Source organism: Marmota monax, unplaced genomic scaffold (genome assembly GCF_021218885.2).
Source record: "Marmota monax isolate L192 unplaced genomic scaffold, Marmota_monax_Labrador192_F-V1.1 WCK01_AAM20220418_F8-fsc00102, whole genome shotgun sequence".
Taxonomy (NCBI): domain Eukaryota; kingdom Metazoa; phylum Chordata; class Mammalia; order Rodentia; family Sciuridae; genus Marmota; species Marmota monax.
This window is the reverse complement of record NW_026692494.1, coordinates 4,595,295-4,615,397: the sequence shown is the minus strand read 5'-3', so window position 1 is coordinate 4,615,397 and position 20,103 is coordinate 4,595,295. Positions and strand designations below refer to the sequence as shown.

At 58.5% G+C, this 20,103-nt stretch overlaps 1 protein-coding gene and 1 long non-coding RNA gene across 4 annotated transcripts in view; both read right to left on the bottom strand.

Annotated features, from left to right (window-relative positions):
* The window catches only part of LOC124092473 (megakaryocyte-associated tyrosine-protein kinase), a 52,924-nt gene that overhangs the window by 32,659 nt on the left and 162 nt on the right, over positions 1-20,103 (bottom strand). For all 3 annotated transcript variants that reach the window (XM_046444115.2, XM_046444116.2, XM_046444117.2), the window contains exons 2-4: positions 3,390-3,624; positions 2,547-2,661; positions 1,515-1,837 (exon numbers count right to left, since the gene is read on the bottom strand). In XM_046444115.2, coding sequence (XP_046300071.1) covers positions 1,515-1,837; positions 2,547-2,661; positions 3,390-3,624 — 673 coding nt within the window. The remainder of the gene's footprint in view (positions 1-1,514; positions 1,838-2,546; positions 2,662-3,389; positions 3,625-20,103) is intronic.
* LOC131424167 (uncharacterized) lies at positions 12,598-18,974 on the bottom strand. The gene is made up of 3 exons (XR_009226766.1): positions 13,704-18,974; positions 13,063-13,509; positions 12,598-12,890 (listed from the first exon to the last, which is right to left on the bottom strand). It is a non-coding gene; the product is annotated as an uncharacterized LOC131424167 (long non-coding RNA).

Below are 20,103 nucleotides of genomic sequence, written 5' to 3'. Positions count from 1 at the left end.
GACAACTAGGGGACGCAGAAGTGCTGTCCTCCGGGGCCCTGGCGCCCTGGGGACCATGCTTTCTGGAACTTCAGAATCCCCAAACTGGTGAGGATGTCACTCCGCTCCCCTGCGCTTCCCCTCCACGGTGGACAGCAGGCCCAGGCTGCGAGACACAGGAACCTGATGGCCCTGTCACAGTGAGGGAGGGACATGGGTAGGAGACAGCAGCGCGAGGGATGCTGTGGCGCTGGCAACATGCTCCAAGCTCCTGGAGGGATGGTCTCATGCGGGTGGTGACGTGAGCACAGAAACGCACACGGGGACAAGTGGAAGCGGAACTCCTGAGTCGGGGCGCTGCACAGATGCTGGGGTGAGGGCTGGGGCGTTGCTGCGGGCTTTGTGAGATGCGTCAGGGCAGCGGGAGCCAGGCGCGCACCGCCACGTGGAGCGAGCGTGCTGAGCGCTGGCTGAGGAGCACTGGCTCTCCGGGCCTCTCCTGTGTGCCAGGTGCCACACGGGGGTGGCCAGCTGCACCCCGACCCCGCAGGCTGGTCCTGCGCTGCCCCTTCCCGTGCACCCTGAGCCTCACAGAGGCACGCTGCGTGCCCCTGGCCAGCCTGCCACGGTTTCACCGTTTTGCTCTATTGGAGATGGAAGCCAGGCGTGGGGTGCGCCAGGCAGGCCTTGCCAAGGGCGTGCGCGCGATGTAGGGGTGCGCTTCAGGGGTTCTGTCCCAGACTCTGACAGAGCGCGGGAACCCAGCGGGGTCAGAGCCTCTGGGAAGAACCCCAACAAGGAAGGGGCAGGCGGGTGAGTGGGGCCTGCGCTGGCCCCCAGCACGTGCCCTCAGCTGCATCCCTGGGGCCTGAGGAACCTTCTGGGGGCTTCTCTCGCGTCTCCAGAGCCTGATTAGGACTCCACTCCCCTGCACGCCCCTGCGCTCCCTTCACAGTATGAAACATGGAACAAAATCAGGCTGCGTGCTCTGCCAAGACGGAGCCTGAGGTCTGATTCTTTCCAGGGAAAGAGGCCACAGTCTCCCTGGGTGACTTCTGAGTGTTGAGACCACAATCTCGCTGCCGTGTGATAGGGAAATCCTCCCCTTCTCTCACACATTCATGCACAGGAGCACACAGGCACACGCACAGGTCTTCATACCCATGCACGCCTACACAAAAGCACACACAGGCACCCACGTGTGTCTACATGGGCACACACCCCAGGCCTCTGTGTCTGCCTGTGGCTCTGCTTGTCCCCCAGCAAAGGGATGCCACCCCTATCCATGCTGGAAGCCACACCTGTGCACCACTGGCTGCACCTCCCCTCCTGGGACAGCAGAGAGCCCTGGGATCAGGACTGGGCCTCTGCGTCAGCTGGCAGCACTGTGCCCGGCTCCCACTTCTCCCACCAGATGCCAGCAGGCCCGTGCTGAGGCGATGCCAACGCACGCTTTACGGTGCACGGTTCCCAGCAGACCTGTCAGCAGGCAGTGGCCCTGCCCTGTGCCCACCCTCGACAGGGCAGAGGCTGACCTGGGGTCCCGCACAGCTGATCCTGCAGGTGTCGCAGTAGTGGAGCTGGGGCTGCCTGGGGCCCACCTTGGGCCTCGGTGGCCTGCTGGGAAACTTCTCAGGGAAGCTGCCAGCGGAGCTGTCTCTAGGGCTGCTTCCTGGGCCACCCCATGGGACTGAGCCCACCGGTGCAGACGGCGGCGGGGAAGGCTGCCGGGGTGGCAGTGGCTGCAGCTGCTGAGAAGGCCCCGAGGGGGGCGAGGGTTGTGTCTGGGGGGGCGGCGGAGGGTAGTAAGCGCTGGCTGCTGAGTACACACACGCCCCGTAGCTCGGGTGGCTCGGTCCTGAGAGGGAGAAAAACGAGAGGGGGAGGGGCGATCCCAACAGAGTTGATCACAGGGACAGAGGGACAGGCAGTCTGGGTAAATGGGGACAGGGGACCTGAACTAGGGTGCAAATGGAGGCCTGGCTCTAGTCGCTCAGGGTCATGGGGCAGGTGTTGCCTGAGGACGGGGGCAGGTTGGTGGCTCTGCTCCGGCTATTGCTGCCGGTTGTGGGGCTGAGGTTGGCTTTGCCCACCCCTGTGCTCCTGTGGCCTCCGCGGGTCCCAAGAGGTCAGGCCCATCTCCCACCACCCTCTCCCAGAGGCACAGTCGTGGGGGCCTGCCGGGTGCTGCTGACTGGAGCTCACTGGCAGTTGAAACCGGAGCCAGGCCCTGGCAGTGACCTGGCAGTGACATGCCCGAGGCCCTGGCCCACCATGGCCTCCAGCTCTGGCTCCCCCTCTGGTGCTGGGTAGAGAAGGGCCGTACACATCCCACCTCATCCCGTGTCTCCCCGACAGAACTCGCCCCTCCATCCCACAAAGTGCCCCCGAAAAAGCCATCAGCTCTCTGCCCTGCCCTCTTCACAGGCCTAGCCGCCCGCTGAGACTGGGGCCTATGTGACAAGCAGGGGACACCCCCCTGGTCTCCCAGAAGGTTGCAGGTGGAACCTCGTGAATCCCGCCTGTGTGCCAATCGCCTGTCCTGCCCCTGGGCCCTGCACACCCACCTGGCTGGCAGAGCGAGTCCGAAGCCTCAGGCCCAGGCTGATGGGCAGCAGCCTCGTAGTGCTGTCTGTCCTCGTAGCTCCTGGTGGCCGTCGACTGTCCATAGCTGTAAGTGTCCTGCGTGAGGGTTTCCACGGGAGAGAGGGGGAGCAGCTCAGGGCCTGGGCTGGGAAGGCTCCCCACAGGCCCCAGCTCAGTCACTCACTCCCCGAGCCCCCCGCCCCGTGACAAGCCCTGGTAGAGGAACTGGGGACACAGTGCAGACAGAGGTGGACGCAGCGGCCCTAGTGGAGCTGATGCTAGTGACCAAGTGTTGCCTGTGATTTTCAGTAGGCTACTGGGAGGCGGGCAGTTTTGGAGGGAGATGTCCCAGGCCTTGATGAGGAGTAGGGAGAGGGACAAAGACAGTGGCTTGATGGGTGCCATGCTGGGTCTCTGGTGCCTGTGATGCCATTCACTGATGTGGACGGGGATGAGGTGTGGGCAGGAGCTGGAGGCAGGATGGGTCACAGCACTGCAGGAGAGCTGGGAACACCTAGTGGAGACGGCGGCCTGATCGCAGGTCCCAAGCTGCAGATCCAGGAGAAGGGGCTGTGGGCGGGGAGGGCACTGGAGCAGGCCCTCGTGGGCAGCCACTGTCCCCAGGAGCTCCTCGGGTACAGCTTCCACGATGGAGGGGACTGCCCCCCTTGGGAGGGAACTGTAATTCAACGGCCTTCCCACACCTCACAGACAGTGCTAGAAAGAAAGGTGACCATACAAGGCCCACAGGACAGGGTCCGAAGGGAGTCCACCACACTCATCCATGCCACACGACGTCTCCCGCCACGTTGGCAGTGGGGTACCTGATAGGTGGGTGCAGAGGTGGGCCCGGGGACGGGCTCCTGGGGCTGGTTGTTGTAACCAAGGTCCTGGCCAGAGTGGGGCTGGTAGCAGCCATACCCTGCGGGGGCTCCAGGGCTGGGCGGCTGGGCTGCCGGGGCGAAGGCCAGGTTCACAGAGGGGTCCATCCCTGGAGCCGGCTGCACGGAGTAACTGGCCCCGGAGGCCGGGAGAGGAAAGGCTGGGGGCGGCTGGGTGCTGGAATCACAAAAGCCCGAGCTGATCAGACGCAGTTCTCAGCGCGCCTGAGCCGGACGTGGAACTCCAGCAACCCGACTCACTGCGGCCAACCCGAGCGGGACACCTTCTGAGTCTGCCAGCGCCTCTGAGCTTCCTGGGGCCCAGGCACAGTTTCAAGTTCCCTTCAACCATCTCAACAACCCCGAGGGGAACCAGGGCAGGGTTCGTGGCCATTGGGACCAAACCCATTCTGCTGCTTCCCGGGTGAGCCCCTGGTGAGGCTCGTCTTTAAGCCCAACATCAGTGTCCTCCCAAGACAGCTGACTTCACGGTATAGATGCCACCTGATGCCCAAGTGGCTGCAGCCGATAAAACCAAGTGGAAGATGACCGTGACCTGGAATTGCATCTAGCACAGCCCTCTCCTAGATTCCACCGCCGAGCGCCAGCCTGCGAGGGCAAGATTGCCCCGCACAGAGCTGGAATTAGGGTGGAGAATCCGACCTGTGTGATCTGTGAGCACCGCACACAAAGTGAGAGTGGAACGGCTGCGCAGGGTGCCGTCACCAGGCTGCAAGGCAGACCCGACTGGATCACCCTAAATTGGGGGCCATCTGGCTTAACAGAGCAGGTCACCACCTGGTTGTTAAGATGCAGAAGGTCCCTTAGCACCAAGGACTGTTCCTGTGTGAGAACCGGCTTCCAGTGAGTCCCCATCCACGTCACCTGGCTCCCCACAGAGAGGACAGCACTGTCCGCCCTGCAGTCACCAGGAGCCCCTCCAAGGAGGAGGGTGGGGGGCTCCCATCTCGCAGAGAAGCCAGCACAGGTGCTGTTTCGAGCCCAGCACTCTTTGCTCTGTGTCACCCACCAGGGGAGGCGTGGAAGTGGAGGGGCCTTCACCAGGGAAAGGGATGAGGAGAGATTTTAACCCTCGCCACACAGATCACAGGAGACGGTGCGCAGAGCCTGCAGGCAGGTGGCAGGATGAGAGGAATTTGGGGGCAAACAAAGGATCGCACCATCCCTTGGTGTCCACAGGGAGCAGGTTCCAAGACCTCGCAGACACCAAAACTTGGGTGCTACGGGGCATGCCATCTGCACAGGACCTGCCGCAGGGTCCTATGGACCTTAGACCATCTCTAGGTGACTCCTAACACCTGCCACAAAGTTGTGACACTCTATGGTTCAGGGAAAACATAAGAAGGTCTCTGTGTCAGTGACACAGTTGTGTCGAGTCAGCTGTTGGCCTGGGCTGACTCAGCCCGGGCAGGAAGGCCACGAGGGAGACCGCGTGGAACGGGCCTGGGGCTTCCACCAGGAGCAGGGGAGCAGAGCCGCCCGCCCACAGGGCCTGCCATTCTCTGGGGTGCACACCGCTGCCTGCCCCGCGGCCCCACCCCCCACAGCCTCTCTCTGTCCTCCAGCAGCCAGGGGGTCCCTCCAAGCCCACCCTTTCCGCGTCTTCCCCCTGCTCAAGGCCCTCCCAACCCTTTCAGCATTGCCCCCGCCTGCGGGTGGCTGCTCAGATGTCCCCTCTAGGCCAGGTCTTCCCAGACAGATCCCCATCCCTGCCATTCTGTCCCTCTGGCTTCATGGCTCGCAGCAGGTGCCAGACTGCTGGGCCTTCAGGTTGCTGGATGCGGGCAGGCCGGGGCGGCCCTGGCTGGCGCCTTGTTGGCTGCTTCTCTGGAGCCCCCTGAAGCGCTCTCTGGCCCCAGGTGCTCCTGCTGGCTCCCGACCCTGCCCAAGAGCAGAGTGAATTGTGCCAGAGGCCACGCACTCCCCGGATGGTGCCCCCAAGGGAGGTCTTCATCTCTCCAAAGAGCGCCTGGCAGCTACAGAGAAACAGACCCTCAGATGAGCCCCGGGAGGTCTCTCTCCTTATCTCAGAGGGCAAAGGTAGATGAGGACAGTGGCCAGGAGCCGCATGTGGCTCAGTGGTGGGGGCGCCTGCCCAGGATGAGCGAGGCCAGGGTCCCACCCCAGCACCATGCTTGGGCACGATTCAAAACCTTGTTTCACTTTAATCCATATAGATTTTGACTCCTGTGCCTAGTGGTGGCCACCGAGGCCACTGCAGACACCTACCAAGGAGCACCTGCTCTGTGGCTACCGCAGCTCAAGCTGGGGAGACCCTGCCCCCATGTGGGGTTCTGGGATGCCTTTGGGGCTCAGGGCCCTGCTGCCCACGCCTGTGGCGGCTCTCCGAGGCCTGAGGCCTGCAAAGGCAGGAAGTGCCGGACTGCAGAGTGGAAGTGCTGGGCCCGCCCACCCCGAGGTTCCAGGCGGGTGCGTGGGTCACAGCACTGCTGGGCAGCTGGGGACACTGCAGCACAAAAACTCATGATGCTCCCACACTGCAGGTCTGGTATGCCCAGGTGAGGCTGAAGGCACTTCACGAGGCAGCCAGAGGGCCCTGGGCCCTGGGATCACAACTGACCTCTGAGAAGCACGGAAGAATATGCAACTCAGTGTTTCAGAACCCAAGGAACTTTAGTAATTTTGATTTAACAATTTGATCCTCATTAAATTATTATTTTTTTAATTTTTTTTTAGTTGTAGATAGACACAATATATTTATTTATTTATTTTTTAATGTGGCGATGAGGATCAAATCCAGTGCCTCACGCATGTCAGGCAAGTGCTCAACCACTGAGCTACAACCCCAGCCCCTGATCCTCATTAAATTATAATTTCTGTACCGTCTTTAAAAATAACAACTGCTGGGGCTGGGGATGTGGCTCAAGCGGTAGCGCACTCACCTGGCATGCACAGGGCGCTGGGTTCGACCCTCAGCACGACTTAAAATAAAAAGATGTTGTGTTGACCGAAAAACTAAAAAATAAATATTAAAAAATTCTCTCTGTCTCTCTCTCTTTAAAAAAATAAAATAAAATAACAACTGCTGGGCACGGTGACGCACGCTTGTAACCCCAGTGGCTCTGAAGGCTGAGGCAGGATTGCGAGTTCAAAGCCACCCTCAGCAACGGTGAGGTGCTAAGCAACTCAGGGAGACCCTGTCTCTAAATAAAATTTAAAAAGGGCTGGGATGTGCCTCAGTGGTCAAGTGCTCCTGAGTTCAATCTCCAGTAACCACCCACCAAAAAATTAAAAATAAAAATAAGAGCTTTATTGAGACCTAATTCACACCGACACAATTCAGCCATTTAAAGTGTAAAGTGTTGGCTGGGGATGTGGCTCAAGCGGTAGCGCGCTTGCCTGGCATGCGTGCGGCCCGGATTCGATCCTCAGCACCACATACAAACAAAGATGTTGTGTCCGCCAAAAACTAAAATAAATATTAAAAAAAAAAAAAGTGTGAAGTGTGATGGCTTTGGTACATCTGGGAAGTTGTGCAACCTTCACCACATTAATTTTAGAACATTTTCATCACCCCAAGGGAATGGAAAGTGCCAGCACTATGGAAAATGCCCAGCGGCTCTCTAAGGGCTGGACAGACTGCCCAGGTGACCTAGCAGCTCCTGCCCAGGTGTCATCCCAAAGCAAGGGGGACATGGATGTACAGCCATGTCGATAGCAGTGTGATTGACAGCAGCCAAGACACAGAAGCAGCCCTAGTGGCTGCCAGCTGCACAGAGAAACTACGGCTCAGGGCTCTTAGATTAATCCAGGAAGCAAAGGGAGCCACCGGGCCCCATGACAGGATGTGAGCTGTTTTAGGAGCTGCGGACAGACCTGTGCCCCTCCAGAGTCAGACAGACCCCGAGCCCTGAGCCCAGGGCGATGGTATTTGGAGACGTGCTCTTTAAAGAGCTGATAAAGAGTGCCTGAGGCCACAGGCTAGGGTCTGGCCCCACAGGCCTGGAGAAGGCACACGGCAAAAAGGCCACGCCAGCCACACAGGAAGGAGACTGCGTGGTGTGGAGCTGGAGTTGGAGACTGGGTCCCAGTGGTGCCCTAGGGAGGTGGAGAGGCTTTACGACGTGAGCTGGTAGGGGTGGCAGGACTGGGATGTGCCTTAGAAGGGGTTGGTGACCCCCACCCCTTCTTCCTTCTGTTTTTAATTGCCTCACACGTGCCAGGGCGATGGTCCACCACAGCCAAATCTCCAGACCCCCTTCTTTTGCTCCCTGGCTCATGAGGTAAGCGGGTCTGCTGTCGTAAGTTCCCTCCATGATGTGCCTCTTGCCACACACCTAAAAGCCACGGGCCCCCATCATGACCGAAACCTCTGCAACTACAGCGGAAAGAAACCTGCACTCTTTTAAAGTTAATTACGTCAGGTATGTCGTTACAGTGACGGAGAGCAAGCGGCCACCATCTGCAAGCCAAGAAGAGGCCGTGGGACAAACCCGCCCTGCCCACACTTTGATCTTGGACTGCAGCCTCCAGGACTGCAGGAAATAAAGGTCTGCTGTTGAAGCCACCCACTCTGCAGGATTTTGTCACAGAGGCCCCAGCTGACTAAGACTGCCATGACCAGGCTGCTGAAGTGAGAAGTGAAAGGCCAGGGCTGCAGGACCCTCGGGAGACACCCTGGGGCCAAGCTGGAGGGAGTGGGAGAGAGCCAACAGGTCACAGTCAGAGCCCGCCCCCAGGCAGCCAGGGCTGAGACGCCCACCACAGGCCGGGACCGCCAAGTGTCAGGAGCGCTGGTGGTGACGAGGCAGTGATGGAGACCCAAAAAGGGAACTCTTGGCCCACCTCATGTTGAGTAACCGTCAAGCGCAGCGAAGCCGCCCGCTGCCTGCGGGCCACCTGGGGTCACTGCCTCTCTCTGAGAGCTCTGCCCAGGGGGCCCAGGCAGGAAGGGAGAGGAGAGTGGAAGGGCAAGGGGCTCGTCCCGTGGCTGCTGGTTCGTGGCGCTTGTTTCTTTACTAAAACTGCGGGCCCCAGGTAAGAGAGCTTTTCCATCTTTGAAAGGTTGGCAAGAGTCAAAGGGTGTGCTTTCATGACAGTGGGTGGCCTGAGGAGCACACTTCAGCATCTAAACCCAACGCTGGCCCATTCACTGTGCTGCTGCAGCTCAAGCTGGCCACGATGGCCAGCGAGGCCTGTGGTCCCTGCTGCTCCAGCCTCTGCAGGCAGCCTGGGCGGGGCTCCCTCCCGCGTCTCAGGCGGCAGCTGCCAGATGGGCCATGGTGGCTCTCCTCCTCCAGGGGCCAGGTTGGGTCATTCACATGCTGGGTACTCCAGGGGGGAAGGAGGCCAGGCCCCTGGAGGCCCAGGCTCAGGAAGGGCACAGTCACTTCTGCTGCAGTCTGCCAGCCCCAGGAGGGCATGAGGACGCCTGGACGCAGGCCGTGAGATCCGAGGAGTCGCAGGGAGGCCTGGCGGGGCAGCAGCAGCCAGTCCTCCACGCCGCCGTGCTTCAGCTGGGCAGGAAATCAGGGTTCAGCCCTGTGGCTGCCAGGCCCAGGATCTCAGAGCAGGAGTGTCACAGGGAAATCCTGCCCTAGGACCCTGGGCCATGTCTGGGGACACATGTGGCTGTCATGACTGGGAGCTCCTGGGCTGCAGGGCCAAGGCAGGGAGGCTGGCCTGGCCTGGTGTGCAGAGCTGCCGCGGAGGCACTTGGAAGGGGAGGGCAGGACACGGGAGCGTGGGTAGGACAGGCTGAGGGCCTAGGCCTAGGGAGGAACAGGCCCGGAAGCCTCCACCTCCTCAGCTTCCCACAGCAGAGTCACGCTGACCTTCGCTCCCTTCTTGCAGTTCCTTGGCTTTTTCCTGGGTCCCCTGAGGAATCCGAGGGCTGCGAGCTCTGGCCGTGCCCCTTCCTTGCCAAAGGCACTGGCCCAATGGATTTGCCCGGGGTCACCTTGGTTTGAGCCTGAGTAGAGAGGCCCTGTCACTAGGGCAGATCCAGCAGCATCTGCCCAGGCTAGGCAACAAATTTTTATAGTAAACACATTTTGCCAGCAGAGAAGGAGGATAAGGAGGATGAGGAGGAGGAGCCGTGATGGCATGAAGAGGAGGAACCCAGTCCACCCACTGTGCAGGGTGAACCAGGCCCAGTGGGTGAGGCTGTGTCTGCAGGGCTGGGGAGGGACAGGACACTGCTCATGGCGTGGGTTTTCCTTTAAGATGACAGAATGTTCTGGAGTTAGAGGCGATGGGTGATAACCCCATGAATGTCAGAAAGCCACTGTTCCTGCACTTTAGAAGGGTGGACTGTGCAGTGAGTTATGTCTCAAGAAAGCTATTTTTGAAAGTATCTTTTGGGGGAAGAGGAAGCTCTGGGGGACGCTACTGTCGCCTGGTGTGCGTGGAGAGTGTGACAACAAATCCACCGTCATGAGCCATGAGAACACACGAATAAAAAAATGTGGGAAAATACTCGTGAAAAGGACAGTCATCTACATTCATAATTTTTTAAAAGGCACTTCGTATAAAGTCTTCAGTTCTAACTAATTATTGTTTTGGAAGTTTTAAAACATTAAAGTAGGCGGGTGTGGTGGCCACGCTGTAATCCCAACAGCTCAGGAACTGAGGCAGGAGGATTGTCAGCCTCAAAGCCAGCCTCAGCAAACGTGAGGCACTAAACAACTCAGTGAGGCCCTGTCTCCAAATAACATATAAAGTAGGGCTGGGGATGTGGCTCAAGGGAAGTACCCCTGAGTTCAATCCTTGGCATAAAAAAAAAAAAAAATTAAACGAATTTATAATGAGTCGGGGAAGCAGGTGTCTGGGCATCAGGGCTTAGCCCTTGTCCGTCTAAGGCCAAGGCCCCGTTCACCCAATGAGGACGCAGAACTGGGGGATTTCTATCAGCATAAAGATCTGATGCCGCAGCTAGGCCTGGACTGTCCCCAGAGGCCATGTGTTGCAGGCCTGGCCCAAGGAGGTGCAGCTGGGAGATGGAGGAGCCTGAGAGCTGGGTTTGGTGGGAGGCCTCGGACCCTGGACTATGAGATGCTCTCTGTGTTCCCTGGCCACTACGAGAATGGTCTGGGGCACCACGGGCTCCTTGCAAGCTGTGCCCCTCACCACAGGCCCAGAGCAGCTGGCCTGCCCACCACGGCCTGCCACCTCCAAAACTGAGCAAAACCCCCGTCCTCTTTAAGCTGGCCATCAGGTATTTGTTAGTGACAGGAAGGAAGGTGACACACCATGCAAGGCACTCAGGGAAGATGAGAGAAAGCAAGGAAACACAAAATAAGCACGAGATTCAGTGGGATAGGAAGAAGCCCGCGTGGGGCGAGGGAAGGGCTCCTGACCTCGCTGGGCACAGCGCCTCCTACAAGGTGGACTGCTGGCTGCTGTTTTAACCCTCAGCCTCGCATCAACAACTGTTTGCATGTGAAGAACAGAAGGAGAGTGGAGGGAGCCACCTGGGGCCAGCTAGAGGAGACGCCATCCAGGCCTTGAAGGAGCCCGAGGGCTCGGGAACTGTAAGGTGACTCTGCTTTTGCTGGTGGCACTTGAGAGCAGTCTGTGTGAGATCTGATGGGAAGGGAGAGAAGCCCTGGCAGCAGTGGTGGGCACGACCAGTCCAGGGACATGTGCTGGCCGCTGCCCGGCCAGATGCAAAGGTGCCGCTGCACAGGCAGAACTGCACCAAGGCTGGAGGTGGGCAGCTGGCCTGCTGCAGGAGAAGCGCAGAGCTGGAGAGGCCAGAGGAAACGGGTCGCCTCAGGGGCAGCCGCAGCCTGCGGCCTCCACTCCGAGCCACCTGGGGAGCTCCATGCAGAGCAGGGCGACAAGGGACTGGAACCGGGCAGGGGCAGAAGCAGAAGCAAAGAGCCCCAGAGGGGGCCAGGGCAGCCCAGCACAGGAGGGGCGAGAGGGAGAGGAAACAGGGCCAGGTGGTGCCCAGGCTTGTGGTCCTGCCACAGGGGGTGGAGTGATGGGGACACAGCCCAAGGGATTCCCGGCTCCAGCAGGGGAAGAGGTGGGAAGACCTGCCCACACCCTGGTTTTACCTCAGAGAGACCCATTTGGATTTCTTTTTTTTTGGGGGGGGGGGGACAGGGGGGTACCGGGGATTGAACTCAGGGCCCTCGACCACTGAGCCACTCCCCAGCCCTATTTTGTATATTACTTAGAGACAGGGTCTCACTGAGCTGCTTAGTGCCTCACCATTGCTGAGGCTGAGGCTGGCTTTGAACTCACAATCCTCCTGTTTCAGCCTCCAGAGCCGCTGGGATTATAGGTGTGCATCACTGCACCCGGCTCCATTTTGGATGTCTGAGCCCCTGAGTGTGTGGCTATTTGTTACAGCAGCCACAGGAGACTTATATGGAGGCAGGAAGCCTATCAGGGCAGTAGGTCCCTGGAGCCCAAAGGACTACGGTGCGGGTGCCCAAAAGGCCAGCCCTGCACTGGTGGCCTAAGTGGCTTATGGAAGAAGAACGCTTGGGGCCTGAGGTGGGGCTGGCCACTCCTGCACAGGGCACACATTCCCAGAGCTGCAGGCCACATGATCAGCTGTGCATCTGTTCTCACCCTTTTGACAACCATATAAAGTTGAAGCTCGGGACTGGGCCTGGGCTGAGCTGGACATAGGAGTGCATGGCCAAGACCAAGGGCACCAGCTGTGAACACAGAGCCAGTGAGGGTGGCTGCAGGAACACTTCTGGAGAGATGCCCTGGGGACAATCTCCAAGGTCTGAGGGGAGGGTGGTGACACTGAGTCAGAGTCAGACACCCAGAGAGCCAAAGCTGGGGACTCAGGAAGGTGCAGGCACAGTCAGGAAGTCACAAGGAAGAGCAGGGAGACCCTTAACCCCTGCCTGGTCCAGGCAGGGGCAGGAGGGTGTTGGGGAGAGGGTGTCCATGAAGGTGGTGCCCACGGGAAAGCCCACCTCCCTGTGGTAGTCATGTTTTATTTTCCGCATCTCATGGTGCTTGGCTGACCAGGGAGAGGCCCCTCTGGGGCTGGTGGCTCTCTAGAGATGGCAAAGGGTTTGCTGGCAGCACAGCTTCCATCTGCAAACCAGTCCCTCTGCCTGGGGCACAAGGAGCCCACTGAGTCACCAGGGACAGTGTCTCAGTCACTGTGCACACCTCCAACAGACCACAGCCTGGGGACTTGTAAAGCACAGAGGTTTATTGCTCACAGTTCTGGGGACTGGAGGCCAAGGTCAAGGCATGGAGCTGACAGAGGCTGATGAGGGCTTCTCTGCTGTGGCCTCACCCGGGGGAGGAGGCAGTGCTCCCGGGCCAGCTGCTGGCCTGAGGCTCAAGGCCCACATGCAGGGGAGCCTCAGGGTCTCTGCACCTCTTCAAATGATCAGACTGTGACATGACCCCTCCTCAGGCACTGTAAGAAACCCTCCTGTGGCGCTGGCTTCCCGCATAACACTAGTCCATAGAGCAACGCTGCAGGTGCAAGAAGGGATGGGAGGGTTGACAACACCAGTGGTTCTGGTGTGCACCAAGAGGATTTGGGGCCGAGGCACTGTGGGGAGCATGGTCAGCAGAGGGTGTGGAATCTGGAGTGGCCTGCAGGGCCTTGGGCTGGCCATACTCTTTCTTGCCTCCGTTTACTCACCTGTGAAATAGGAATCGCTGATCTGGCGCTGGGACAGTGAGACCACTGAAGGAGGACTCCGTGCCCCTGGGCCAGCTTGGGGCTGGTGCACTGTGTGTCCAGGGTGGCCAGAGCTGCCCGGGTGAAGCACTGCTGGGACTCAAGACTCACTGTGAAACCGGCCAGCCTTTAAATAGTGGCCGCCCTCTCACACACAGCTGGTGTGAGAGCAAACAGCTTGTGAGGCCCAGGAACTGGCGACGTTGCAGCTTCGCCCTGTAAAGCTGCCCTCGGTCCACGAGCAGGTCTCCTGCTGCTGCTGCTGCTGCTGGAACCACCTGTTGCTCAGAGACAGCCGCCCGGCACTGCAGTGCTGCTGCCCGCTGTCTCCATGACAGCAGTGCCTGGGCTGGGGACCAACCTGGGGGTGGGAGCTCAGGCAGGAAGCTGGACATGCTCCGGCCACCACTGGTGGAGGAAAACCGGTATTTTAGCCCAACTCCATTGATGCCCGCTCTCCCTTCCTCCCTGGGCTTCTGTCCTTGGGCCCTGGGCGGTGGTCTCTGGGTGGCTCTTTGCTCTGAATGTTTGCTGGGGCAGAGGGAGGGCACGCATTCCAGGTTAGATTTAGAACACAAAGGCGGCAAGACAGTTTTGCTCACAGTTCACTGAATTCCTGGGGACATCAAGGTCCTGAGGATGGACGGGCTCATCCAGAGACGTCCAGGTCCCCCACCCGGCCTCTCTCCTGACAGGCTCTTACTTGTTCTCAAGAGACCAAGACCCTGAGGGAAGAACAGGCATCAAAATGCAGTGTGGAACCCAAGGTCAAGGCCAGTGGTGGGATGCCCAGGGACCATCAGGAAGGAGGACACGTCCTTCCAGTGGCAAATGATGATTCTGCTGGATATGGCTTCCAAAGAACACCTCAGTGGGAGCACACGGAAACAGAGAAGACAGAGTCCAAGACATGAAAACCCAAAGGAAGAGATTCTCCCAGAATCCCAGGGCTGAGCCACCTCAGTGATTCTTGCTTTGAGGAGGCTCTTAACTTGGGGACACAGCTCTTCCGCTGCTGGCCTCTCTAGCACCCTCCTCCTAGGGCCCCCCCAGTGGTGAGAGGCCAGCACAGGCAGCCGGAGACCTGGGCATCAAGCCCACCCATCTTTCAGCACTGCTGAGGGAAACCCTGGCTCCTGCAAGCTGAGCTTGGAAGGTAGCAGCTCGGGGTGCAAGGCTGGAGGCCAAGGTCAAGTGCAGCATGAGCGAGGCCCCACGGTCGCTGCCCAGGGGGCCTCAGGTCTGCTTTATTGGCAATGAGGTTGCGTTCTACAGCCCAGGCGCTATTTGACTGTACTCCTGTTCTCAGGGGCTTTATGTTTCAAACACACCATACACTTTTGTTTCGTTTCTGGTGCTGGGACGGGACCCGGGCCTCAGCGCTTGAGCCGCACCCAGCCTGCCTGTTGGACAGTGTGCTTGCGAGGCTTAGCAGAACTGGCATTTTCTTTTCTTTTACTATGAAAGCCTCATGTGTGTCTCCAGGTGGAACCCCCACTACAAACCCAGATGCCCCTGGAAAACATGCTGACGCACTACAGAGATCTCGAGTTGTTCCGAGGTAACAGAGGCTTTACCACCCGCCCCGTCCGCAACCGACTTGAAGCTGCGGTTAGAATCCAGCTCCACACCAGGGCCAGCTCGGCCCCTTGGGACAGAGCCCCGTCCACATTCTGGGGCTGTGCCCAAGCCTCTCAGGGGGCCAGGCTGTGTCTGGCAGTAGCCCCTGGGTTTCTCTTCCATCCTGCTAAAGGAAGGTGCCTTACAGGGTGGCCCTGTGGTGGTCCGTCAGTCACGCACTGTGGAGCGAGGCTCCCTGACACTGCTGGCTGGGCAGGAGGGAGGGCGCAGGCGTGTCCAAGGACAGGCAGGTGAAGAGCTCCAGCCGAGCCATTCAACAAAGTGATGCCTTTCAACTGCTGCGGACACCAGACATCTGGACATCTTGGGAGCGTGAGGGGGTCAGGTGTGGCTTCATTGCTCTCCTGCCTGCGGGGGGTGGGAAACCTCCTGGGGAGCAGCAGCAGCAGCTCTGCGGCCCCCCAAGCACGGAACCTCTGCTGTGGGAAGGAAGTGACAAGCCAAGCCGGCCACCAGGGCACCTATGAGGAAGCTCCACAGAGAGGACAGTGGCCCTAGAAGCAACCACTGCATTCAAAATCAAAGCTAGTTGATGGCCTTCCAGAACATTCAGCCCAGGCACCGGAGGCTGGGATCAGCTTTGCTCCAGGGGCCGACTTGTGCAACAGGACCGACTGTCCAAGGTACAGAAGCCGACAGAGCCGAGGAAGCCTCTCCAGTCTCAGCCAGCAGGGACAAAGAGCTGCCCTGGGGCACGGTCAACAGAACAGCAGAGGAAGCAAGTGCCGGACGCCCAAGTCGCCTTAGCAGGGAAGCTGCCAGGGAAAGCACCCACCAAAACCAACACCTCGGCTGAGGGTCCACCCAAGAGAAGACCACAGGACACCGCCCGGAGCAAAGAGCAGATAGACGGTGTAGGGTGTGTGACTGGCAGCACTCGTCTGGAGCCCCCGATATCCGGGGACAACCAACAGCCCCTGGTGGGAACATGGTGCCTCAGGCACCTTGCACCTACCTTAGGGAAGGGAAGCAAGCCGGCGTGGTGGACATGCCTGTCATCCTAGCTACTGGGGAGGCTGAGGCAGGAGGACTGTGAGTTCAAGGCCAGGCTCAGCAACATAGTGAGACCCCAATTTAGAGCATGATGACAACCAAAACTGGCCCAAACCTCAAAACACAAACTAGACATCCTCAGAGCCCTCCCAAGCAACTACAGCGGCAGGAACAGGGTTCTTCCTGTGCCTGTGCTACGCAGGCTCCCTTTATGAGCAGACGGGGCCACAACCTGCCCTGGCCAGCCCCACCTCTGCCAACCCCACCTCCGCCAGCCCAGCCTCCATAAGGCAGACTCCTGAACTCTGCACAGCTCTGCTTGGTGCTGGTCTTTTGGTGTGGGAGGGTTCCACCTAAAAACCAAGTCCTGCCACCTGGTCTCCCACCCCATGTGTGGCTGACTGGCTGAGGTGACCTCTGGCCCCTGACAGGATACATTCATGGCAAACACTGATTCCAAGAGTCATGAGAAAATGCTTTTATAGCTGGACACAGTGGCCACGCCTGTCATCCCAGTGACTGGGAAGCTGAGGCAGGAGGGTTGCAAGTTCAAGGACAGCATCAGCAACTTAGCAAGGCCCTGTCTCAAAATAAAAAACAAAAAGGGCTGGGATGTGGCTCAGTGGCAAAGCGCCCCTCAGCACCACACACATGATAATGATGATGATGATCATCATCATCATCATCAGTGGCAGAGTGCTTGCCTAGCATGTGCGAGGCCCTGGTTTCAATCCTCAGCACCATATAAAAATAAAATAAAGGCATTCTGTCCATCTACAACTATAAAAAAATTTAAAAGAAGATTATAAAAATTCAGAAACAGAGAATATGTTTGGGAATTTAAAGGATCTCTTAGGAGTTTACTTTTATCCCAATGTTTAGGAATTTATTTTTGGTTCTAAAATGGATAAAATAAAAATTCAAAATCTATACTTGAAAAGCTTTTTTTTTTTTTGCAGTGCTGAGGATAAAACTCAAGCGCTCTATCACTAAGCTATGTCCTCAGCCCTGAAAATTTGTAAAAACATTCAATTCACTTGTGATAGGGTCTGAGATAGCATAATTCGGTCATGCAATAAGTCTTCTTAAAAATGTACTTTTTTTTGTCAGTTACAGTAGTCATGCCTGTAATTCCAGCTGCTCAGGAGGATCCCAAGTTCAAGACCAGCCTCAGCAACTTAGCAAGACACTCTCTAAAATAAAATAAAAAAGAGGCTGTCAGTTTAACTCAGTGGTAGGCACCCCTGGGCTCAATCCCAGGACCACAGGTGGGAGTGTGTAAAACAAAGGTAGCCGACTGTGAGATCCCAATGGGAATTCAACAAAACTGCTCCAGGAGGCAACAGAGCTGGCCTGCCTGCCACTGTCTTGGAGGGAAGCCCAGCATACAGCCCATCCAGCTTTGCACATCTCATAACCCACAAGACTTAAACATAGATGGGGTGTCCCCAGCAGCCCCTGGCCTCACCGCTAAGCAGCACCCCTGAGCTGACAAAAGCATGGCTGGAGTCACACGGGATTATCCTTCATTCTGAATACCTGCAGTCCTAACTGTGAAAAGCACTGAGACTCAAAGCTACATAAAATAATGAAATGATAAGCAATGCCAATGGTAGCCACATGAGAAAACCCAGCTACTTGGGAAACTGAGGGAAGAGGATCACAAGTTCTAGGCCAACCTGGGCAACTTAGGGAAACCCAATCTCAAAATAAACTTTAGCAGGTGCAGCTCAGCAGTACAGTGCCTGCATAACATGTCATAACATAACTGGGTTCCGTCCCCAACACCAGTTAAAAAAAAGATAATTAATATCAACAAGTAACTGCAAACACACAGGCAATGCTAACTGACTGACAACTAAAGAACAGTCCAGACCCCAGCCCTATTTGTGGATGACCGTGCAAGGAACAGCCCCATCCAAGGCCGTGGTCATCAGCTTTACAAGCCAAGAAAACCCTCTCAGAGCTCCAAAGGAGTACTGCTGCCTCTGCTGGGGCAAGTCACAACACAGGCACTGTAAATACTATTGTCCAAGGACTGCCGGAGAGTGGGACTCACAACACCTGGGGTCCAGTCAGCTTTCCTATGGCACATTATATAAGAAACACATATTTTAAAAGCAGCTCAAATTTCCAAGACAAAGTGGCTTCCCCCAAAAGAAGAGGGCTGAGGCAACTTAAGATCATTCAAGTAATGTACATAATCTTGCTTCCCACAGTACTTTCAGCTTTAGTTAATATTTACTCTTTTTTTGAAGAATAACCCTCTCGCAGAGACCATTCTAACGACATTGACATTTGGTTGATGACAGTGTCACATTCTTGGCTATGTGTACGTCGCATTGCCGGAGCACCACAGGACAGAAAAGAGCAGCACTAAAATGTGTAAGTCCATTAACGCAAATCAAAACAAAAACACCTGCTGACCTCAGCAGTGACCTATTTTAACAGCGTAAATACTCAGCTGCTCTCCTGGCAGGCCATGCCAATAGCCCAACAATCAAGGGACTGTGCCCATGGGAATGAGGGAGGCACTGGAGAGAGAAGGAAAAGGAAGAGCTGGCGGGCAGGCGGGGCAGTGCTGCCAGGAGCGCACAGCCTCAGCCAGGAGGCTGGCAGAGCCCGAGCCCTGGCCCTCAGACTGCCACTGAGCACAAGGAAAACAGAAAAGAAGAGTGAAAAAGGTCCATCCCAGGAAAACGGCAGCCAAGCACTCTCCCCTGAGAGAACCAGGGCTAGCCAGGCCTGACCGGGGAGCCCTGGGGTGCAGAAGACATCGGGGCATGCTGACTCCCGGGCCTGTTTCCAGGCCCTGACTGGCCTCTCCTTGTAACTCCATAAGAGGGAGCCCACGGGCGCACAGACGCTGGCCCAGGACCAACATTCCACTGTACGGGACCAGAACACTGGCTGGCAGCTCCCAGCAGCTCGGACACTCGTGAACATGTGGCAGAGGCCCCAGGCTCAGGGAACAATTGCCTCTGAGGTGCCCAAGGGCAGTTAACGTGGGTGGTGGGCTCCAAAGGGGCTGTGAAACTGGCCCCAGAGGTTCTACGGGGCTGCCAGTGGGAAACAGGTTGGTACGTGAAAATGACAGGTCAGGGTCCTTTCCCTGGAGCTGCAAGCCCTGGCTGTGTGACTCGGGTGACAGGCAGGGGGCAGCAGAGCTGCAGCAGTGAGAGGCCCTGGAGAACAGGCTGTGCTGTGTTTGTACCCTGAAAGTCGCCCCCAGTAGAACCCTCCTGCCCCCTACCCCCTGCCATCTCTCCTCTGGGCTCCTATCCCCCCCAAACTCCTGGGTCCCCACCTCCCCGGCTCTTACCTACCTAAACACCTGCACTGGTTTCAATGGCTCAGCGCCCTCTCCCCACTGGCCCCCTTCCCTGCAAACCCAGGTGCCCCACTCCCACGGGGTCTCAGGACCTCAAGTTTGCTCCTCCCTCAATCGGGTCTCAGCAACCTCCCAACCGAGCGCTGACTTCCTCCTGGTACCCTTCCAGCTGACTTCCAAGACCACCCCAGCCCCAGCCCTGCCTCCCGGGTCTGTCCTCTGCCCCCCTCGGCCTCCGCAGGCCCCCTGGAAGGGCCGCCTTCTACCTTCTCCGCAGGGGTCGGTCCTCGCCCCACAGCTGGACTGCTGCCTCCCAGATCCCTTTTTCCTCCTCCACGGCGGGGTCAGCACTGCCCCCCAGGCACCCTTCCACCTCCTCCTCCCCCATCAGGGGTGCCTCGGCCCCCCCACCGGGAGGCCCGTCTGTCCCTCAGGGGTCGTCTGTCCCTCAGAGGTCTGCACCCCCACCTCCCCCACCCGGAGACCCCTCTGTCCCTCAGGGGTCGTCTGTCCCTCGGGGGTCTGCACCCCCCCACCCGGGAGGCCCGTCCGTCACTCAGGGGTCGTCTGTCCCTCAAGGGTCTGCACCCCACCTCCCCCACCGGAGACCCCTCTGTCCCTCAGGGGTCGTCTGTCCCTCGGGGGTCTGCACCCCACCTCCCCCACCCGGAGACCCCTCTGTCCCTCAGGGGTCGTCTGTCCCTCGGGGGTCTGCACCCCACCTCCCCCACCCGGAGACCCCTCTGTCCCTCAGGGGTCGTCTGTCCCTCAGGGGCCTGCGCCCTCCGCCCCCCCCACCCGGGAGGCCCGTCCGTCACTCAGGGGTCGTCTGTCCCTCAGGGGTCGGCGCCCTCCGCCCTCCCCGCCCGCCCAGATACCTCCCGGGCTCCCCCGGCCGTTGACGGTGCTCCAGCCCCACAGGCCCGAGGACCCTCCCACGTCAGGAGCCCCCTCCTCGCTTCCCTGACGGTCGGCTCCGAGGCCATCTCGGCCGCCGCCCGCCTGGCAGCCCGCCGGCTCCGACCACGCCGCCGCCG